This window comes from Alnus glutinosa, chromosome 1 (assembly GCF_958979055.1).
Source record: "Alnus glutinosa chromosome 1, dhAlnGlut1.1, whole genome shotgun sequence".
In the NCBI taxonomy this organism is placed as follows: Eukaryota; Viridiplantae; Streptophyta; class Magnoliopsida; order Fagales; family Betulaceae; genus Alnus; species Alnus glutinosa.
This window is the reverse complement of record NC_084886.1, coordinates 10227380-10249273: the sequence shown is the minus strand read 5'-3', so window position 1 is coordinate 10249273 and position 21894 is coordinate 10227380. Positions and strand designations below refer to the sequence as shown.

General features: G+C 38.2%; 1 protein-coding gene across 1 annotated transcript; it reads right to left on the bottom strand.

The window, feature by feature from the left end:
- Nucleotides 1-1694: 1694 nt before the first annotated feature.
- LOC133871725 (disease resistance protein RPV1-like) lies at nucleotides 1695-9111 on the bottom strand. Its single transcript, XM_062309141.1, has 6 exons — nucleotides 8368-9111; nucleotides 5977-7078; nucleotides 5271-5552; nucleotides 5032-5154; nucleotides 2550-2781; nucleotides 1695-2448 (listed from the first exon to the last, which is right to left on the bottom strand). The coding sequence occupies exons 1-3, from the start codon at nucleotides 8862-8864 to the stop codon at nucleotides 5490-5492; spliced, it is 1662 nt and encodes a 553-aa protein (XP_062165125.1). The 5' UTR covers nucleotides 8865-9111; the 3' UTR covers nucleotides 1695-2448; nucleotides 2550-2781; nucleotides 5032-5154; nucleotides 5271-5489.
- Nucleotides 9112-21894: the final 12783 nt, after the last annotated feature.

Genomic DNA, 21894 nt, shown 5'->3' with positions numbered 1-21894 from the left:
AGAATCCATAAAAAACCCCTTCAGGTGAAAGATTTGGTTGGGAAGCGTTCACGATGGGCTTTGTATCAAAGTTAAAAGTATGACTACTGCATAAGGTTATGTGAGTACGAGTGTCTTGTAACTAGCTTTATTTTTGGATAGTGGATTTCTTGGGATTGGCTGCCCCGGAGTAATTTTTCTCTTCACAGAGTTTCCACTTCGTAACAAATATTTTGTTTTATTTAAATTCCACATTTAAGATATTTGTTTGCACACAAACACACACACTTGGGTTGTTTAGAAGTTAATAATTTATTTTTCAGTCTCTTTGGAGAATAAACTACTAGTAACAGACTTGTTGGAGTACAAGTACTACTGGTATCCAGGGTTAGCTTGATGAATTTCGAGGCTTGATGTAAAAAATTTAAGTGTAACATTTTTATTATATTTAAATATTAATTAGATAATATTTATTTTAGCTTTATATTAAAGATTTTCTAATATTTCATTCTCAATTGATAAGACATATTTAAATATCCAACTCTCCTTACCATCTAGCTACCTCTCCTAACTAATTTCTTAAATAAACATTTTTATGAACATTTTGTCAACTATTTTAACCGTATTCTCTATTTTTATAAACATTTTCTTAGCCTACATTTGTGCATAATTTTCTTTTTCTCTTTTTCAATTTCATAATTTCGTTAGAGTTTTCCGTTAAATCTTGACGGAATTGTGTCAAAATTCTTAAAATACCCCTTCTGTTTTTTAGGAAAAGAAATTGCAAAGATTTAGGGATTGGTAAGGATTTAACGGAATTTACAAAAATACTCATACCTGAATCTAAAAAAAAAATTATATATATAAAAGGATATTTTGAAAATTTTGACAGAATTTAACGGAAAATCTTAATGGATGAGTAAAATTGAAAAAATTGAAAGATTGACACACACACACACACACACATTTTAACGAAAGATATGAGTATTTCGTTTATTTAAGGTCATGAGTATAAAGCTCTTACATCACAAAGCATAAAGCTCTGCAAAATCATAGGCATATGCTATGAGGTTACATAGTCATAGATATAAACAAATTTTTTAGAATAAATTGCCATCTATGACTTTCATCTTCAGCTAATCTATGTACAAAAGTAGTTAAAAAGCAAATCTGTTCCGAGCAGACTAGATCTAAGACAAAAGAACTCAAATATCCAAAAAAATTATTTAAATCGGTCGTGAGAGATAACCCCTCACACTGAACTATCCAAACCGTGAGAGATAACCCCTCACACTTGACTAATCTTTATCCTATAGATTGCCCATGATGACAGATCTAAAGAGAATAAAACTTTTATTCAAAGAAAAACACAACTTGCAAACAGCAACAGCCAAGGAAGAGATGAACGGCACAACACGGAGGTAAAATGAAAGATGCATAGCAGAGAGACTGAAATTGCTAATTTAGTTGGAGAACACTTACAATCAAAAGAAAAATCCAGAATTGAATGGGGAGGGTAGGAGTGAAGAGTAGAAGGGGAAGGAAGAGAGTGAAGAGTAGAAGGGGAATGAAGAGGAGGAGTGACAGATCTGTTTTCTGAGGGGTGAAGCCTAAAGCCGGCTTGTAAAACAACCCGAAGTTAGGATATTGATACACTAAATTGTCACTTTTTAAAATTTAAGAATATGATTATAAAAGTTATAAAAGATTAAGGGTGGTTAAGTGAAGTTTTCTATAAAACAAATCTAATGAAGCATACATTAGGTGTTAACTTTTTGGAATGTTCATGATACTGGTCATATACAAGATGTAGGAAGGGTAATGTTATACATACAAACAAAATTCAATTTATTTAGAATATATAAACATATTAACAAGTCCTTTCATTCTTACGCTTCAGAGTCAACGATCCTTGATCTTTTATGGCAGTTTTCGTCACTATACCAATCATTGCTTGATCTGGCCTCATTGTCATGATCATCACGACCTCTCTTAATTGGCGGACGCCATATCCATTGAATATTCGGAATCCATTATTGCATTTGGCTCATCAACGGCTAGATGAATTCCAAACTCCTTCACTTCAATGAGTGTCCCAACCAAGGATATCGTCATTTCCATTCCACTTGCTATCTCATCTTCAGTAAATGGATTGGGTATATACATTATGCAGCAGTAACGCTCTCTCTTAAGCGTTACAGGAATCAAGAAATAGGGATGTGTGTCTGGCTTCAAACGGCGGTTGTTAATCTCAATAGGGCTCCCCACGGACACCACGTTCTCCTCGAAATTATCTGCACTTTGTCCACAAACAGCACAAATAAATAACCCCTTGATTTGATCCTTTGGAAGTGAAGGTAGTTGAAAGGATATCGATTTAGATCCATTTCTCTTATGGCCGAACCAATTTGGAACCTCATCACCACGGAGCACAATGTAACGATACCGGTCACCACACTCGAACAAGTACTGTTTCGAAAGAAAAAAAAAAAAAAAGTTCACATGCATCATAAAAAAAGTTAACATCATAAAATGAGAGAATGACAGAGAGAGACAGAGAGAGAGAGAACCTGGAGAAGACTCTTCCTGAAATCATATGCTAGACCGTCACATCTCTCCATGAAAAAATTTGTCCATAATCTTTCCTGGTTCGGCACATTTGGGAGTCTCTGCAATGATGAGCAGCCACGTGCATACAACTCCTCTAAACTTGCAGGAAGTTCTGGAATTGATTGGAGACTTGTACACTCCTCCAACCAAAGTCTTTCTAATTTAGGGAGGCTACCGATCCAATGAGGCAGGCTACGAAAATTGTTTCGTGATAAGTTTAATATTTTCAATGAAGATAAACTCCGAAGATCCATAAGAATCTCATCTTCAAACAAATTGTAATCACTGAGATTCAACTTTCTCAAACGACACAATCCAAAAACAGAAGTTGGTAGCAAATTTATGGGTTTCGGGCATTTTCGTGATAACCCTGACAAAAAATGTGACATCCAAGATTCTGAGGATTGCCCTTTACATCAAGATAATGATACATTTTCGAGTTTCTCAATAGCAGTTGTTCAATTGCGTCCCATCAGCAACCAGATATATTAAAGCAACCATATTCTCCAATTGTTTTGGTAACTTGTCAATTTTTTTGCAGCCAGACAAGTCAAGAATCATTAAAGAATACAAGTTTGAAATACTTTCCGGAAGATTCTTCAAGTTCTCGCATCCTTGTAAATCTAATACAAGAAGTTTTTCCAAATGTCCAATGGACTCATGTACCTCAACCAAACTCGTGCAACCTTTAAGTCTCAACGTTGTTAAACCAAACATATTCCCCAATTGTTTTGGTAACTTGTCAATTTTTATGCAGAATGACAAGTTAAGAGTCTCTAAAGATTCTAAGCTAGAAATGCTTTCCGGAAGATTTTTCAAGTTTTTGCATCCTTGTAAATTCAGCTTTGTTAAAGCAACCATATTCCCCAATTGTTTTGGTAAATTGACAATTTTTATGCAATCAGGCAAGTTAAGAGTCTCTAAAGATTCTAAGTTAGAAATGCTTTCTGGAAGATTCTTCAAGTTCTCACATCCTTGTAAATTTAATAAAACAAGTTTTTCCAAATGTCCAGGGCCGGCTCAATATTTTGTGAGGCCTAAGGCGATAATTTTAAATGGGGCCTTTTTTATATTTAAATATTAAATAATTTTTAATTTATATATTATAATTTTATTTCATTTTTCTCAATATTTTTGTATTTTTAAAATTTTTCATATCCTTTGCATCTTTTTAACACACATATATAATTAAAAAAATTACATAAAAGAATAATTGAACCTAATTTTTCAAAGTCACTTCACTTTAAATAAAATCATTTAACACTCTAAACTGGTATAAATAAAGACAATTTTTCTTTAAAATTTGATCATCAATGACTAATTAATGGACAAGCTAGAATGTTTCAAAGTTTAATATACTTAATATTAATTTATTAATTTACGTTTTTGTTGAAAAAATATATAATACTATTTTATTAAAAAAAAAAAAAACATAAAGTTAAGTCTGAAGACTCAAGTCACTTCCTCCTTTTCCTTATTGTTTAGGGAAAAAAAAAAAAAAACAAAAGTTCATGAATTCACGTTGCAATGACAAAAAAAAAAAAAAAAAAAAAAAAAAACAAAGAAAGAAGAGCTTGAAATGACCGTAGAAAAGTCCACAGCCACATCTTTTTATCATTATCTCTGACAACACAAGTATGGTTTGAACTTTAAAATGACTATAGAAAGATTCAGAAAAAGAAATGCCTAGAAGGGCAAGCGACAAATCCAAATAAAAATAGCAGAGTCGAATGGGTGTCAAATACCTCTTTGGTGTTGTGTGTCAAGCGGAGAACGGCAAGAGAGAGCTCAGAGAGGCAGAGAGAAGCTAGAAGCTAGAGCTGGCTGGTGCTGGTGGTCAAGCGGACGAGTACCGAGCAGCAGATTGTAGATGGGTTCCTGCATCTCCTACTTTCTGGCTGCTAGAGGAAAATGTCAAAAATGCGGTGCATTATAGGTAGTAATTTTAGTAATTTGTTGGAAAGACGCTGTTCTGTAATTTTTTTTAAAAAAAATCAGATTTGTGTTCTTTGCTTATAGGGTTGATTTTTTTTATGCGAGAGTTACAGAGTCCCCAAAGGAAGAAATATATATATATATATATATATATATATATATATATATATATATATATATATATATATATTTTGACAAAATCATTGTGTTTCTTGGAATCTAACGGTTGGTTTTTCCATGGGAGTTTTAGAGTCCATGGAAAAGATAAATCACTTTATTTCTTTTTCTTTCCCAAAATCATGTGTTATTGTTTTTTGGGCTCACCTTTAATTTTTCTATCAGATCTAGAGTCTCCAAAAAGGTTTTTTTTTTTTTTTTTTTTTTTTTTTTATTATATATTATCACGAATGGCTAATTGGGGGCCTTCTTTTCCCTGGGGCCTTAGGCGACCGCCTAAGTCGCCTAAGGAAAGAGCCGGCCCTGCAAATGTCCAATGGACTCATGTACCTCAACCAAACTCGTGCAACCTTCAAGTATCAGCACCTCCAAATGTGGGACTAGTAAGAAGTTTGGCGATTGGGTGAGACATTTAGAACCTTTGAGATTAAGAACTTTTAACTTGTTGAGTACCTGTCAAAACGAAATCAAATGAAAAAAAGAACAAAAAGAAAAGAAAAGAGAATTTCATGTAATTTATTCATTCATATTTAATAAGAAAATAGTAGGCAAAGTAAGATTTGTTATACCTTGTTCTCTTTCCAAACTTGTTTGACATTACTATGCTGCATGTCGAGAATAACAAGGTTCTCTAGGTGGAAATTTGGTGGTAGAAATTTCAGAGGGCACTTATGCCAGTGAAGCCATCTTAACTCTTTGGAAAGATGTTCATAGCATCCTATGAGATATGCACCATCGATTTGGAGCAATCTTAAATTTTTCATCTTTGCAAATGCTTCAGTTTTCAATTATACATCTTCAACTTCAAGTGCAGGTAGACTTAGGTTGAGACCCTCTATTGCTTTTGATCCCTGAAAACATAGATGGGTTAGCAATGCATATTCACATTTTTTGTGAAGCTAGAACACCTTCAAATTGGAGGTGACGTATATATTTTCACCATAATCAAATAAATAAAAAAAACTAATGTGATTTATACATGGCCAGAATTGCATACTTCAATTTTTTTTTTTTTTTTAATTTTTTTTTTTACTATAGTCAAGTACTAGTTGTTTGATTGATTAGAGAATTGTACGTAGGATTTAAGATCTTACATTTATGGGTTTTTTTTTTTTTTTTAATGAATTACAGTTATGGGTCATATTGATAGAATATTCAAGTTTGGCGAAAAGACAAAACTCTCATATAGAAATACTTTCAAAACATATGCATATTATGTCTATGTGTATGTACATGTACATGTATTTATATAATATTAATGCATCTACCTCTTACCAGATGTTTGTTAAGCACATCTAAGACATTCTCACGAAACCACAATCTACTGCGTTTTCCAGGATTCTTGGGTGACATTTCTCGAACAACCTCCCTTCCCATATCGCGAATCAAATCATGCATCCTCAACTCATTTTTGTCATTGATTGTCACGAGAGACCTCTCAATGAGAATATTAATACCAATATCCGGAAAGAAACCACAACCATCAAATATTTTGATGGCATAATCTTTGTCCATGCCAAGAAAGAAACACGCAATATCAAGGAATGTGTCCTTCACAGTATCATCATCTAGTGAATCAAAGCTCATTCTAAGTATTTTCTGAATCTCATGGTGAGGATGTTTTTGTAATTTTTCCAATGTAGTTTTCCACTCAATAGTGCTTCTTCCTGATAGAGAGGAACCCAAAATTTCAAGAGCTAATGGAAGCCCTCCCACATAATTAACTATACTAATTGAAAGCTCTCGGTAATCTTCTATTGGATGAGCTATCCTAAAGGCATGCCAACTAAAAAGTTGAAGAGATTCCTCATGATTCAATTCCTCAACCTTATATTTTTCATGCACTTCAAGTTCGGTTAACAAATGTTCATCTCGAGTTGTTAAAATGATTCTACTTCCTGGACCAAACCATTCAGAGCTTCCAGCTAATGAATTGAGTTGTTTCAAGTGATCCACATCATCAAGGATAACAAGAACTCTTGTACAACGAAATCTTTCCTTAATCAAATTGATTCCTCTATCAACATTGGCAATCTTCAAGTTCTTGGTTTTTAAGACATCAGAAAGAAGTTGTTCTTGCAAATGAACTAAACCATGGAGTTGTTCGGAACTTTCTTTAATATTTAAAAGACAACTGCTTCCTTCAAACTCATTATATATTTGGTTATAAACAGCTTTGGCTAAGGTTGTTTTACCGATTCCACCCATGCCATAGATGCCTACAATGCGAACATCACTTGTTCGAAGATTTAATAAAGCTTTAATCTTTTCAGCACGATAATCTATACTTATTGGATGTTTGGCAATATCCAAGCAAGCATTGTTCACTTTATGCAAAACTTCTTCAACAATTTTCTTGATGAACCTTGATTCGTACCTGATAATTATAGTTTAATAGGAAACAAAAAATCAACATAAGCACAAGAAAAGAAAATGAAGAAAATTATATGAGACATAGGATTTAAATGGATATTATCATTTTGGTCATTTGAGACTAATTTTCGTTGTAAACACAAGCCTATTTCGGTGTCTTGTTCGAATAAAACACAAGTTATGCCAGAGAATGGAAACAACATGATGAATTAAATGGGGAATACAATGGATAGAGTTAGGAGTATGATTTATGTAATTCTCATGAAACAGTTTTCTGGTTTTAGAAATTTGAAAAACAGAGATATAAATGGAAAATGTCTTTATTTTGGTATCACTTGCTTTCAATTTTTTGAGAGCCGCAACTAAAAATAAATAAATTAAAAACAACATTTTTTATATTAACAATGTCTTTACCTGTGTTTATTTTTTTGATAATTAATAATAAATTGAATTGAACCACAATGGAAAATCATACGGACAAAGATTTCTTTAGAACTAGGTTGGAAAAACTACTTCCAACCCGGTCCATAAAAATATCATGTGTTCATTTTGCACGTAAGAAGTTCGTGCTTTTTAAATAGTAAGGATAAAGTTAGAAAAGACAAATGTTTTTTTAATAAAATTTATTCAAACTCTGTATTTGCTTTTTAAAAAGCATATCCTTCTCACGTGGAAAAAGACAATGACATTTTTATAGACTGAATTGAAGGAAGTTGGAGAAAAACTCTATCCATCTTTTTTAGGATTAACCCCAATCCCAACCAAACATCATGTAAACGTTGAGTTGTTAATGCTGATATGACAAAATTGAGTTCAATTTCAAAACAAAAGATTTGATAGTCTAATACCCCAGAATTCTATGCATCTTGATCTGAGATCCGATGTTGCCTAACACTATAAAATTACTTTTTCTATAACAAAGATAAATGTGGATTAGGAGTCATAAAGTTAAACAGATATGATGAAACAGGACTCATCACAGTTTCAGTTACTCATCATTAATTTGGTTTTGTCCAAATAAAAAATGTATTTCGAGATGATTGAAACATCCCAAATTAGTTTGAAATTATTTAGATTAATGAAAGTCTAGATTTCCATTGGATTCTAGCTAAAATAACTTTGAGATTTTGTTTTTTAAATTTTGTCAATCTATTTTTACCTCAACCTCAACCTCAACCTCAATATTATTTTATTTTATCAATTTTTGACTAACATTAAAAAGTAAAACAAAAGACAAAATAATAATAATTTGTTAATGCATCAAAAAGCATAAGAGATCATAAGATATAATACCCGTTTGCAACGTTTTGGATATCCCAACCGGAATAGTTTGCAGCTTCAGTAAGAGCTGCTTTCCACTTCTGCACCCTCTCCATCTCCTCCTGAAACTGCTCTTCGTGCCTAGAAAATGCTTTGGCAAAAGATCCGGTTTGTCTTCGCACGTCCGAGGGGTTCACATCATAAAATATGGGAAGAAAAGTTTGGCCTATGGTATTCTTACAGTGCAAGATCTCCACAAGCTCATCAAGGCACCAACTGGAAGAAGCATAGCCTTTAGAGAAAACCACAATAGAAACCCTTGAACCTTGAATAGCTTTGAGCAGTTCGTTAGAGATGTGGTTCCCTCTACGAAGCTCGTTATCATCTCGGAAGGTGTGAATTCCGGCATGCACCAAGGTGGTGTAGAGGTGATCGATGAAGGTTTTGCGAGTGTCTACACCTCTAAAACTCAAGAAGACATCGTAATTCCAACGATGTTCAGAAGGTGATAGAAGGGTTTGAGCAGCCATGGATAAAAAGGTGGTTGTTGTAAACTTGAAATTGGGGAAGTGACTGGACGGGAAAGGGGGCTCTTTGAGTTAAATCTTAATAGGAAGGTTGTTGGAACTTTTATATATATAAACGAAGGAAGGCTGGTTGAAGTTAAAAGAAAAAGGAAGGGCGGTGTAATCAGCATAGCGTGTGAGACGGGAAAGGGGGCTCTTTGAGTTCATACTTAATAGGAAGATTGTTGGAACTTTTATATATATAAACGAAGGAAGGCTGGTTCAAGTTACTTAAAAGAAAAATGAAGGGCGGTGTAGTCAGCATAGCGTGTGAGACGGGAAAGGGGGCTCTTTGAGTTCATACTTAATAGGAAGATTGTTGGAACTTTTATATATATAAACGAAGGAAGGCTGGTTACTTAAAAGAAAATGGAAGGGCGGTGTAGTCAGCATAGCGTGTGAGACGGGAAAGGGGGCTCTTTGAGTTCATACTTAATAGGAAGATTGTTGGAACTTTTATATATATAAACGAAGGAAGGCTGGTTCAAGTTACATAAAAGAAAAAGGAAGGGCGGGTAGTCAGCATAGCATGTGAAGTCGACAACAAGAGTTGTTATTTTTGACGTACATTGAAGAAGGAATACCGCCTCTTTTGACCGGTGCCATTCCCTACTATTCTTTTCAATTTACAATTTTTGTTTTTGTTCTTGTTTTTTTGTTTTTTGTTTTTTTGTTTTTTTTTCTATTTTTTGTTTTACTGCAAATCTTCCATGAGATAAGGGTAATGATTTATGAGGTGTGATTCATAGGGAATGGAAATCGTCCCTAACCCACCTCTTTTTTATGAAAAAGTAATTTTTTTTATTAAAAAGTAACTTTTGATGTCACATCAAAAGTTACTTTTTGATTGAAATCGAGTATGAGGCTAGCTAGGGATTTTTCTTTCTACTTTTAGAATAGGTCTAGACGGTTTTTATGAAACCGTCTTTCTATTTATAGATGGTTTTAATATAACCGTTCAGAATTTTCTAATTCCAGACGGTTTTAATATAACCGTTGGTAATTATATAATTACAGACGGTTATATTAAAACCATCTGAGTTTTAAGGACAGTTTTTGTAAACCGTCCGTAATTTTTTTTTTTCAGACAGTTTAATAAAAAAACGTCCACAATAGTTTTTTTTATAGACGGTTTTAAAAACCATCTATAAAAAAACTGTCCATAAAATGCGGTTTTTTAGTAGTGAATGGTTATCAAGTAATGATTCAATTATGTTGTATCTTTATTATTGTAAAGGTGCACTTGGCAATCATCTTAATTAATGTATTATTTCAAAATAATTATGGATTAATTGAGACAAATAAATGAATTCCTTTTCCATATTTACCTCAACATAGGTTTTATATGAGATGTACATTTTATGACTATCTCTAATGTTCACTTTAATTATGATTGGAAGTAATATTTGTTGTTTTCTTTTACCTTCCTGTTGAAGTTGAGCTAAGTAAATTTATTATGATATCCATTTTGAGATAAATGAACTTTTGGTTAAATTGAGATAATGTTGTTGTAGGCCAAAAATGGATGATTTTGAGTGGTTATGTATATAACAATCCACCCTTAATGATACAATATTGTCCGCTTTTGACTCTCCACCTCCCCCAAACTAGATCCCTTCCCATAGGTCACCCATCATGGTACTATTATAGCAGAAGCATGCTCAACTGCAGAGTTCTGATAGGTTCATGGCTATTACGGCTTTAAAATGCGTTGTTTCAATAAGGGTGCGTTTATACATATAAGCACATTCTCATTCCCATATCCAGGCGATGTGGGACGTCATAATATACCCGTCCATCGAATAATACTTTTTTAATAGGGAAGCAAAAAGTAATTTTGTTCCTTACATTTAGGGAAAATGATTGAGAAGCTATTGTGAATGCTCCAATCATGATAAATTATCGGGTTTTTATTGGATATTATTTTTTAAAAAAAAATTGGGGTAATTATTTTGTGAACCATAACACTTCTACTAAGATCCATATGGATAATTAGTTTACCCTATCGGTGAATCATTATTCGGTAGGATGCTTAAGATGATGAAGAAAAAGGTTACACATATACTTTGCAATAGTTGGCTTAGCTAGCTAGTCTAATCCTATCGATAGCGGGTCATTTTAAGTTTTTGTATTTAATTATTTTGCTTTATTATGCGTAGGAGCCCATTGTGTATTACAGACTCTAGCATAAAATTTAAGATCAAAATAGTGCGTAATAGTGCATTAATTGTGTATTTCAGACTCTAGCATGTGTGTAAGATGAAAATCTTACCATTTGGTGAATAAGGACATTTATGAGTGCATGTTTCTATTTTCACATGCATCATAAAATCATTAATGTGGCATCCTCAATCTTTAGTACTAATCCTCGCATGTCTCTCCTAGAAAGGACATATTATGAAAGGTGATAGCTTCTGAGTCTCAATAGCCCCAAGCAATCTCATTGGCGTTAATTGTGTGTAGCTTGATGTGCACTACTCAAGTATGTACACAACGTCATAAATATTCATATTGTTGGTGTACTTGAAAAATACTTGATGCTCTAGAAAGTTGCAAATTAAGAAACTACTAAGGTACTTGCAGGGTGTCAAGGACTTTGTGCTAACGTATCGGTAATCTAACCTTCTTGATGTAGTTGGATATTGTGATGCCAATTATTTTGATTGTCCATGTTGTTCATTCATGATGGCATGAGGAGCTATTTCATGGAAAAGTGTCGTACAAACACTTATAGCTTCCTCAACTATGGAGATAGAATGTGTAGCTTATTGTGAGGCTACGTGTTGACTACATAATTTAATCTCAAAGCTGGGTATTCTAGATGCCATTGTAATGTCGCTGGAAATATTTTGTGTTAATTCTACAGTAGTTTCTTTCTCTTGAATCACTAGGAGCTCCTTGCGATCCAAGTGCATATTGACATAAAAATATGGATACTCTCACGGAACATATGTTGGCGAACCCACCAACCAAGGGTTTGGTTCCTTTTGTGTTTCAATAGCATGCAACTCATATAGGATTGTTAGTCTTTTGTTGTTTTATGTTCTATTGAGTTAGTGGGAGCTACGTGCCTTTGTGTAAATCATGAAGATTTCTGTATGACCATATATTGTTTTGCGCACATTTGTGTTCACTATGCATTGGTGTTGTGATACAAGACATTTTGTACGAGTCTCAATGAGACATTGTGTATTAGTTTGGGTAGGCTTCATGTGAATATATTGTAATCACTATTTGTATTATTTATGTCCTACACTTGCATTCTATTTTTCAGGATCACGTGATTGTAAGACGTAAGTATTTGTTTTGTCATGTATCATAACGGTGTATTCTTAATTTGTTACTTGCAAATACATTTGGATCACACTGTGTTTTGGAATGCCTATTTGTTTTTGTGGTCAAATTATGTTGTCCGAGTGAGAGATTTTTGGATTTATTCATTTTGAGTGGACTAGCATAATCATTTGTTAGTTTTAGGCTCCTAATGAGATGAACCAATTTTTGCGGACACACGAGGAACCCTTTACCCTCACCATATATATAAGTGAAGTTGGCTCATTAGACTTCACTTCTGTCAATATGCGAAATTAGGGTCGGGTAATAGTCTTTCAACACACAAAACAATACTGTTTTTCTTATGTAATATTGGGCATCTACAGGAGAGTAATCAGACAAATATTAGAAACTAGTATTGACAATAATGAAGGTATATCATTCTTATTCTTGATCAATCTACATGCTTATTTTAGTAGAAACAAGATTCAAACTCAAAATCTTTACTCTAATGTTAAATCTGACATATATCCAAAAACTTGTGTTCGTAGAAAATGATAAACTTAATAATTTAAAATAATATTCTAACAAACACAGTTGAGCAAATCAAATGGAATTTGGGATTTGGGGCAAAAAAGTAAGAAATAAATTGTTAAAAATGGTTTATAGTTATGAACTTATGGAGCTACGTACCAAAATAATTTTTAATGTTTTGCCTTTAAAATTTTAGTTTTTGAATGCATTATTATTTCAAATATAATTCGTACTAGAAACATCAGACGAGCCACCTCATTGTCGGGAGGTTCCTTGCCACCTCGTTATTGAGGAAGGTCGCAAGCCACAGGTTTTATGGTTTTTTTGTTTTTTTTTGTTTTGTTTTTTTTTTAAAAAAAAAAAAAAATTTATAAAATCTATTTGAAGAGTATAATTATATTTTCAGAATCATTTTTATAACATATTTAATGAAAAGCTGACGAAAGTCTATCTTGAATATAAAATAGACTTAAATTACTCGAGTCTCCAATATATCAAATTTAAAAACTTAATTTTAAAGTTAAAATGACAAAAAATATTGCAGGAGTTTTTTTCCCTCATTTCCCTTCAGTTAATTCTTAATTTACCATATAACATCCATGTCGTATACATAGTAATTAGTACATGTGCTAACTTATATTCTTAATTTACTTTTAGATATCATATCTATTAGAAAATTTAATTTTCTTGTTCAACAACTATATATACGTACATAAGTCATAGGTGAGATTCTAAGGCATGGGGTAATTTTCTCAGATGAAAGAATTGAGCAATCTCTTTCATTCTCTTCAGTCGATAAATTTGTAATTATTTACAACAAGATCTATGCCGGCCACTTTCCTGTTGATCATATCCCATGCACTACTATATATCCAAAACTCGTTTCACCTTTTTACTGGGTTTATTGAAAATTTGTGATAAACGTACGTGAATGATGATTCAGGAGTCATCACAGTTTCATTACTCATCGATCATTAACCATGTTTGTCCAACTAAACCATATATGCATTTCGAGTGTTGTTAGGGAATATTCGTCCCCTATGTTAGGGAATATTCGTCCCCTATCAATGTGGGGCCAGATTTGCCTTTATAATGGAACCCCGGACTTCGGACTTCGATTTGGTCTTTGGATCTTGAGCCTCGGTCATGAGCAGCGTTTAGTATTTATTAGGCCAGTCAAATCAAGTCAGAGAAGATATAAAACGTCTACATGGAGCCCTGCGCTTGACAGGGGTAAAAGGGACATATAGCACATAGGGGCATAAAAAGGGAGTATAAAAATTATTAAAGGGGGAATTCATTACTCTCTGAGATCTCTCTCTCCTCTTCTTAAAAACACTGGACTGACTTGATCGTCGGAGGAGGCTCCGCCGGCCAACCCCCGGCGGGTCTTTCCTGTTTTGCAGGCCGGCATGGAAAGGAAGGACGTCTCTAATCATGCCACGTCACCGGCCCAAAAATATCATCAACAATTGGCGCCGTCTGTGGGAATCGAACCCACGACCACGTGGTCGTCCTTATAAAAATCCAAAACGGTGATTGGCGATCGGAGACACCCTTCGTCAAAAGAGGGAAAGTGGATGGAGCAGATTTGGGGTTTATGTCTGACAGATTTGGACGCAAATGTTACGGGCCCAAGCTTAAGAGCAACAGATCTGCGCTTATTAACAATGTTCCTGCGGGAACCCATCCCGGTATGGCTTTCTGTTGGCGATCGTATCTGTATGTGTGAACAAGATAAGTTCTTTGCTCTTCTTCCATGGTTTGAATCGGTGGCGACTTTGTATCTTCACTTTAGAAAATTTCGATTCCAATTTAAAATGATATTTTGGTGATCTCGACGGAAGAAGATAATTTCTTGATAGCCAACCTCGGACGGCAAGGAGTGAATGAGGATTCCCATAATTTGCAGAAAGTTTACAAAATGCAATCGGTGTTTTCACACCTGTGAAGGAGAAGCTTTTAATGTTTAATGTATTTGTGAAAAGCATTAGGTGGAGGGATGGCCACGTTTTAGATTAAAAGAAGATTGTGAGGAACATAAGCCTTTGCTTTATTGGACTTGACATAAAGTCATGCTTCTCTGACAATAACGTCAGTTGTGCCTAGAAGGATCTGAGGAACCACGTCGGATGTTCACTATTCGATCGCTAGGGTCGGTGATGACAAATTCAGAGGCAGCCGGCCCGCTAGGCTCGTCCCGGGGAAGCGCAGTTCAGCGACTCGCTCGTTCAGGCAGGTGACGCCGGCCCAGTTGCACGGGGTCGAGTCCGTGAGGTTTCAGAGGAGCAAGCGTCCTTTCACGACGCCGCGGAGCGCTAGGAGAGCCGCCCTGCCCGGCGCCAGATCGACACAACAAACAGCACTGGCAGTAGTGCGTTAGTTCGTTGGCCAGGTATTAAGTTGACGTCAAGATTACGTCGGGCCTGATATAGTTCTACCAAAGCTGTCCACGGGCGAACCTGCCAGATAACAGTTCCGGGATCGCTCCCCTGCCACTCTTGGGCTCAGTAGGGCTGGGTCATAAATGCAGTGATGTTTAGATCACTACACAAGAAGCACACCATAGTAAAAAATAGAGACTACCATCTTCTGGGGAAGTATGGTCATGTGAATAAACCTGGAAGCACGTAAAGGCGGTGTTTTCGTTAAGAAGGTGCACGGGTCCCAATAGCAAATTCTGGAGCAGCATTAGATGGTTTCAGTTCATTGGTTACGTAGGAGCATGCCCACAGGCTAGGGTTAGGACCAATTTGAGGGACAGCTCATCGGGGACTACACCGGCGTGAAATCTTCTGGGAGTACCGCAGTCCCTCCGAGAAGTCCCGGTTTTACTTTGTTGTCCGTCGTCCGGATGAGGGATCCGTACGACAGTTTCTGGGTGGAGGAGTCTCCAGAAGCCTCCCTGTAGAGGTTCGTACCATTGAGCCAGGCAGAGGTTCGCCATGCATAGGGACTTGATTAACAGGCCTCCATGCAGTTGGTCTTTGTTACTAATAACTTGAGAGGGGGCAGAAACCATGGCAGACATGTTGTGTCAGGATCGAGCGGAGTAGACAGGGAAGATGGGGTTTATATTCGAGACCGTATCCGAGGTCGCATCAGAGGTTGCTTCCGGGGTCCGGGCATCGACGTGGGCACCTGGTGCCGACGGTGCTATCATCAAGGTCCTCGCTGGTACCGGCATCAGGACCACCATCGGTGCTGCCGACAGCGAGATTCCAGCGCTGGCCTCCGACCCGAACTCGGCGACTGCATGGGTGAACTCGAACATGGTTCCCCACTATCCCGCTAGCAAAAGCACACTCATCACCGTCGGCTCCGAGGCCAGGGTGACTGTGGGACAAGGCTGGCCCAGCACCATGCACGTGTTGCATGAATGTGGTTGAAGTTACTAAGATGTCGGGATCCGAGGAGTAGGAAGGGCGACAAAGTTGGAGTACCGAGGTTTACCCCTCTCCACTGACGGGCCCGATCAGGATGCACAGTAACAAGGTTCAAGAAAAAGCCGGGGGTCACAGAAGGTATGTACAGTATGACTTGCACGTGTTGACCTCCGCTTTCTCCAAATTCACGTTGAGACCCAAGGCCTTGATCTCCACGATCTGTTTAGAGGCCAGCGGGATCGTTCGGGCATCCGTGGGCCTATTCTAATGCAGTGATTCCAAAGGACCATATATCAGCCTTCAAACTGTACCCCTTGTGTAAGTGAATTACCTCCGGAGCCATCCAGTACGACGTGCCCGCAACATCAGTAAGCGCCAAAGGGGATAATAAGGAGCCTGCTTGAGTCAAATTAGACTCATAGACAGAGGCCGACATTCCCAAGTCTGCAAGCTTGACGGGCCCATTGGAGTCTATAAGGATGTTGCCGGCCTTGATGTCTCTGTGAAGGTGCCCTTGGCTATGAAGATAGGACAAGGCGTTTAGAGTTTCTTTGAGGAGTATGCATGGAAATGTGTGGCTCGGATAAGCCATCTGGGAAAGAAGAAGATATTATGGATTGTAAAGAACCAGCGGACGTGAATGGCATCACCACCCAGAGGCGATGATCGACTGTGGAGGAACAGTGAGCTTTGAGGATATTTGGGTGAGAGAGAAGGGACATGGTCTTGGCTTCGCGTCTAACATTTTCCAAATCCACCGCGATTAATCAAGATCGATGGCTTTGAATGCCACCGCCATGGACCCTATGGGCAAGTATATGGCCTTGTAAACAGTAGCACTAACACCAACACCAACTTCGGCAAACCAGGGAACGGCCGAGGGCAGTTCCAAATGCATGAAAGAAAAGTAGTAGAAAGAGAGTTCTAGATTGTCCGAGGACAGTTCCGGAATCATTTCTGGGAACTTGTCCGAGGTCAGCTCCGAGGTCATGTCCGAGGACAGTTTCGGGGTAATTTCTGGGAACCTTTCCGAAATGAATTTCATAGCTTCGACTATTTGATGAGAGCCTCCCCAACACAGTTACACAACTAACTGACATGGCGAGTACCAGAATAAAGAAGGAGGTCGAGAACTCATATTCAGAAAGACCGCGCAAGAAATGGTGCTTTCCGATGACATCGGCGACAAAATATGAGACTCAAGATCCTGGGTACCACAGCGGAAGAAAATCCAAGTTGGCCAAAATTCTTTTTTAGAAAAGAAAAGAAAGAGAGAAAGAAGCACTCATAAAGTTGCACTCCACTATCTGACTTTGTCTCAAGATACCACCTCGGAAGTTCTAGTTGCTATGCACTTTCTTCGTAAAGTGAGAATAGTTATGAGCCTATGAGGTTACTTTCGACCCCGAGTCAAACCTCGGTGGGTCCCTGCAAAATTTTTCTTTCTTTGACATGAGAAGCAGTGCCTAGAGCATCTGTGAGTTAATCGTGAGCATGGAAGCACAGGACCCTGCACATATATCTATATATACGGGACTCAAAATACTGGAGTGGTGCAATCCCAAGCAGAAAAGAGCACTCCTACACTGACTATCACAACAGGGATGAAAATGGAAATATGACCGGTGTAACTCAATCATTTTCTTCCTCATATTATTTATACATCATCTGGTGGGGTATTGAAGAATTATAGCTATTTCAGGCAGCCTATTGGGAATTCAGTAACTACGTGGGCAAAGGGATCAAGGTGTGCAGATGGTGTTGCTGGCGACTTGGGTTATGAAAAGGGATTTTTAGAACAACATTGCAGAGACTTGCACTCGTGACTAGCAGAATGCTGGAAGTTGGATTCGGTCCTAGTTTGGGCCACCCCAAATCGAGACTCAGTCCCCTGGAAACAACGAGATAAGTTTCTATCTCTCTATCTTTATTTCATTCAATTAAATTTTGTGTATTAAAATTTGCGGCATGGATAAATGTCTTATGATAAAATCCGTGAAGAAGAAATTTCAAAGTATCAGGTCTAAAATGGCCTCTCTGACAGTTAATAAAGGCTAGTGAATTATTTTGCCTTTATACCTTCACCACTGCTTTGGAGCACAACTACAAAGACTTTTAATAATCTTGTAATTCCAATAATAACGGATAGGTGTGCTCCTATACAAGAAGCCTAGAACTTCCCTTCTGATGCTTGTTAGCTTTTGATATTTTTACAAAGCAAATATTTGAGCTCGTGAAAAAAAAAAAGTACAAGAAAATGTTCGGCTGAATTTCTTTGCAAAAAAAAAAAAGTGAAAAGGAAAGCTCCTGAAGACCCATTCCGGGAGTATTGTTAAATTTCGAGGAGGTGACCTCGTTAAAAAACTATGGAAGAGGAGTAAGAACCTCGGTAAAAAATCAGGAACCCGCCCTTAACAGGGGATTACCGGGGGAATCGAGGAGGTGACCTCGTTAAAAAACTATGGAAGAGGAGTAAGAACCTCGTTAAAAAATCAGGAACCCGCCCTTAACAGGGGATTACCGGGGGAATCGAGGAGGTGACCTCGTTAAAAAACTATGGAAGAGGAGTAAGAACCTCGGTAAAAGATCAGGAACCCGCCCTTAACAGGGGATTACCGGGGGAATCGAGGAGGTGACCTCGTTAAAAAACTATGGAAGAGGAGTAAGAACCTCGTTAAAAAATCAGGAACCCGCCCTTAACAGGGGATTTCCGGGGGAATCGAGGACGTGACCTCGTTAAAAAACAAAGGATTAATTTTTACAGGCTCTTGTTGCCACACAAGCTGTTCGGGTCTATGTTCCCAAGACAAATCACTCCGGCCAGCTTTCCTCAGACCGGAGTGCTTTGGGGGGGTAAGAGCTTGGAAGATTGATTTGAAGATTGGTTGTCAAATATTTGATATGTAAAATCCCGTTAACATTTCTGATGACATTTTCGATAACTTCCGGATTAGATTAAAGGAAGAGGAGTAATAACCTCGTTAAAAAATCGGGAGAGGAGTAATAACCTCGAAAAAAGTCCAATTTTGGACAAAGAACCACCCCTCTTGGTAGAGCACGGGGGGTGATGAGGAAAGTCCGATCTCAGACAATGGACCACCCCTCTCGGTAGAGGACAGGGGGGTGATGAAAAAAGTCCGATCTCGGACAAAGGATCTCCCCTCCTGGTAGAGGACCAGGGAGGTGAGGAGAAAAGTCCAATTTTGGACAAAGAACCACCCCTCTTGGTAGAGGACAGGGGGGTGATGAGGAAAGTCCGATCTCGGACAATGGACCACCCCTCTCGGTAGAGGACAGGGGGGTGATGAAAAAAGTCCGATCTCGGACAAAGGATCTCCCTTCCTGGTCGAGGACCAGGGAGGTGAGGAGAAAAGTCCAATTTTGGACAAAGAACCACCCCTCTTGGTAGAGGACAGGGGGGTGATGAGGAAAGTCCGATCTCGGACAATGGACCACCCCTCTCGGTAGAGGACAGGGGAGTGATGAAAAAAGTCTGATCCCAGACAAAGGATCTCCCCTCCTGGTAGAGGACCAGGGAGGTGAGGAGAAAAGTCCAATTTTGGACAAAGAACCACCCCTCTTGGTAGAGGACAGGGGGGTGATGAGGAAAGTCCGATCTCGGACAATGGACCACCCCTCTCGGTAGAGGACAGGGGGGTGATGAAAAAAGTCCGATCTTGGACAAAGGATCTCCCCTCCTGGTAGAGGACCAGGGAGGTGAGGAGAAAAGTCTAATTTTGGACAAAGGATCTCTCCTCCTGGTAGAGGACCAGGGAGGTGATGAGAAATGTCCAATATCTTGGACAGGGGGGTGATGGCAGCCGGAGATGACACTAGTTAATTTGCCGATATTAAAGACAGAAATAATTATGGCAGCTCGTCTGTCATCGGGAGCTATCTATGCTTGGGGTTATATCAAGGACGAGAAATTTCCAGTCTAACAACCCGGAAGTCGAATACGGAAATTGGGGTGATTACCTCTTCTTTGAAGAAATGGAAAGGGCAACTGCGCCTCTAGCAGTCCCCGAACTTCAGGCGTACTGGTTAATGGGCATCCATCTACCAAAAGAAATTAATAGTCCGACGAAAGGTTTCCAACTATTGGGAACGGTGGATATGTTAAAATGCCATCGGAATCATTGTCCGGGGAAGCATAATGCTAATGCTTGGCATGATGTTGTGTAGGCGTAATTTTACGATTTATGAGACATCCATTTCGGTGGTAATCCGAGGAAATTATTAGAGATTAATTTGGAATTCACGTCGTGAGGGCATAACTTTCATCGAAGAAGAAGATTTTATTAGATTTACTCAGAGGGCACACGTACATGAAGACGAAGAGAACAGACAACCCCGAAGGAATACTATGCATGGTAGTCATCTGATCGCAAATAATCCTGACACTGCAAAGAGGAATTGCCTGGAAACCTTGAGGGGATCGTCCGCGTAAATTCCAAGCGCGGCTTGAACAGCTGGTTTCCCACGAGCTGTTGGGGCAAAAGTTGGGTGCTGCGCGATTCCTGCAGGCTGGACAGGAATAGGTTGGTGTGAAGCCAGAAGACACGCACCCCTGTACGCCTAAAGCCGGAGATCGCACATTCGATAGAACCGCCATGGAGAGCCGATGCTTCACGGCAGTGAACTTCTAAATCAAAACCATCCTTAATGGATTTGTGAATATGCTCGGTCGTGAAGACCGCACCGGGAATGAAGAACATTGTGAGAAAGTTTGAAGAGTTCAAATAGGATAAAAGGAAAAGATCCGATCTCCAGAAAGGGAATAAGAAGAGAGGAAAATCTACTCAAATGAGCAATCTAGAGACCAATGACCTTCTTGCAAAGGAAATGGCGAATAAATAGGAGAATAATGACAATCGATGCACGCATGATTTACGGGGGTGTTAGGTGAGCCTAACCAAAGGCGAATTTATGATGGAAATAAATTCTTGATGCTGGCCATAAATGGCTTGGAGCCGCGTGGAACGGCAGTCAAAGAAACGCTTAAGTTTTCATGGGATCAAAGGAGGGCATTATGCAAGTTGGACGAGGAATGGTCAATGAGCCAGTCAAATAACAGAGATTTCATTAGGTAAATTCTCCGTACCTTTATACCAAAGATAGGAGAATTGGGGGGTAATTGTTAGGGAATATTCGTCCCCTATGTTAGGGAATATTCGTCCCCTATCAATGTGGGGCCAGATTTGCCTTTATAATGGAACCCCGGACTTCGGACTTCGATTTGGTCTTTGGATCTTGAGCCTCGGTCATGAGCAGCGTTTAGTATTTATTAGGCCAGTCAAATCAAGTCAGAGAAGATATAAAACGTCTACATGGAGCCCTGCGCTTGACAGGGGTAAAAGGGACATATAGCACATAGGGGCATAAAAAGGGAGTATAAAAATTATTGAAGGGGGAATTCATTACTCTCTGAGATCTCTCTCTCCTCTTCTTAAAAACACTGGACTGACTTGATCGTCGGAGGAGGCTCCGCCGGCCAACCCCCGGCGGGTCTTTCCTGTTTTGCAGGCCGGCATGGAAAGGAAGGACGTCTCTGATCATGCCACGTCACCGGCCCAAAAATATCATCAACAATTTACCAAAGGTATGGAGAATTGGGGGGTAATTGTTAGGGAATATTCGTCCCCTATGTTAGGGAATATTCGTCCCCTATCAATGTGGGGCCAGATTTGCCTTTATAATGGAACCCTGGACTTCGGACTTCGATTTGGTCTTTGGATCTTGAGCCTCGGTCATGAGCAGCCTTTAGTATTTATTAGGCCAGTCAAATCAAGTCAGAGAAG

Excerpts from the sequence above, each read along its gene's own strand:
- LOC133871725 (XM_062309141.1), bottom strand. The coding sequence starts at position 8,864 with ATGGCTGCTCAAACCCTTCTATCACCTTCTGAACATCGTTGGAATTAC. Across the intron at positions 7,079-8,367 it reads ATCCAAAACGTTGCAAACGG|GTACGAATCAAGGTTCATCA; the intron begins GTATTATATCTT and ends TATAATTATCAG. Across the intron at positions 5,553-5,976 it reads ATGTGCTTAACAAACATCTG|GGATCAAAAGCAATAGAGGG; the intron begins GTAAGAGGTAGA and ends CTATGTTTTCAG.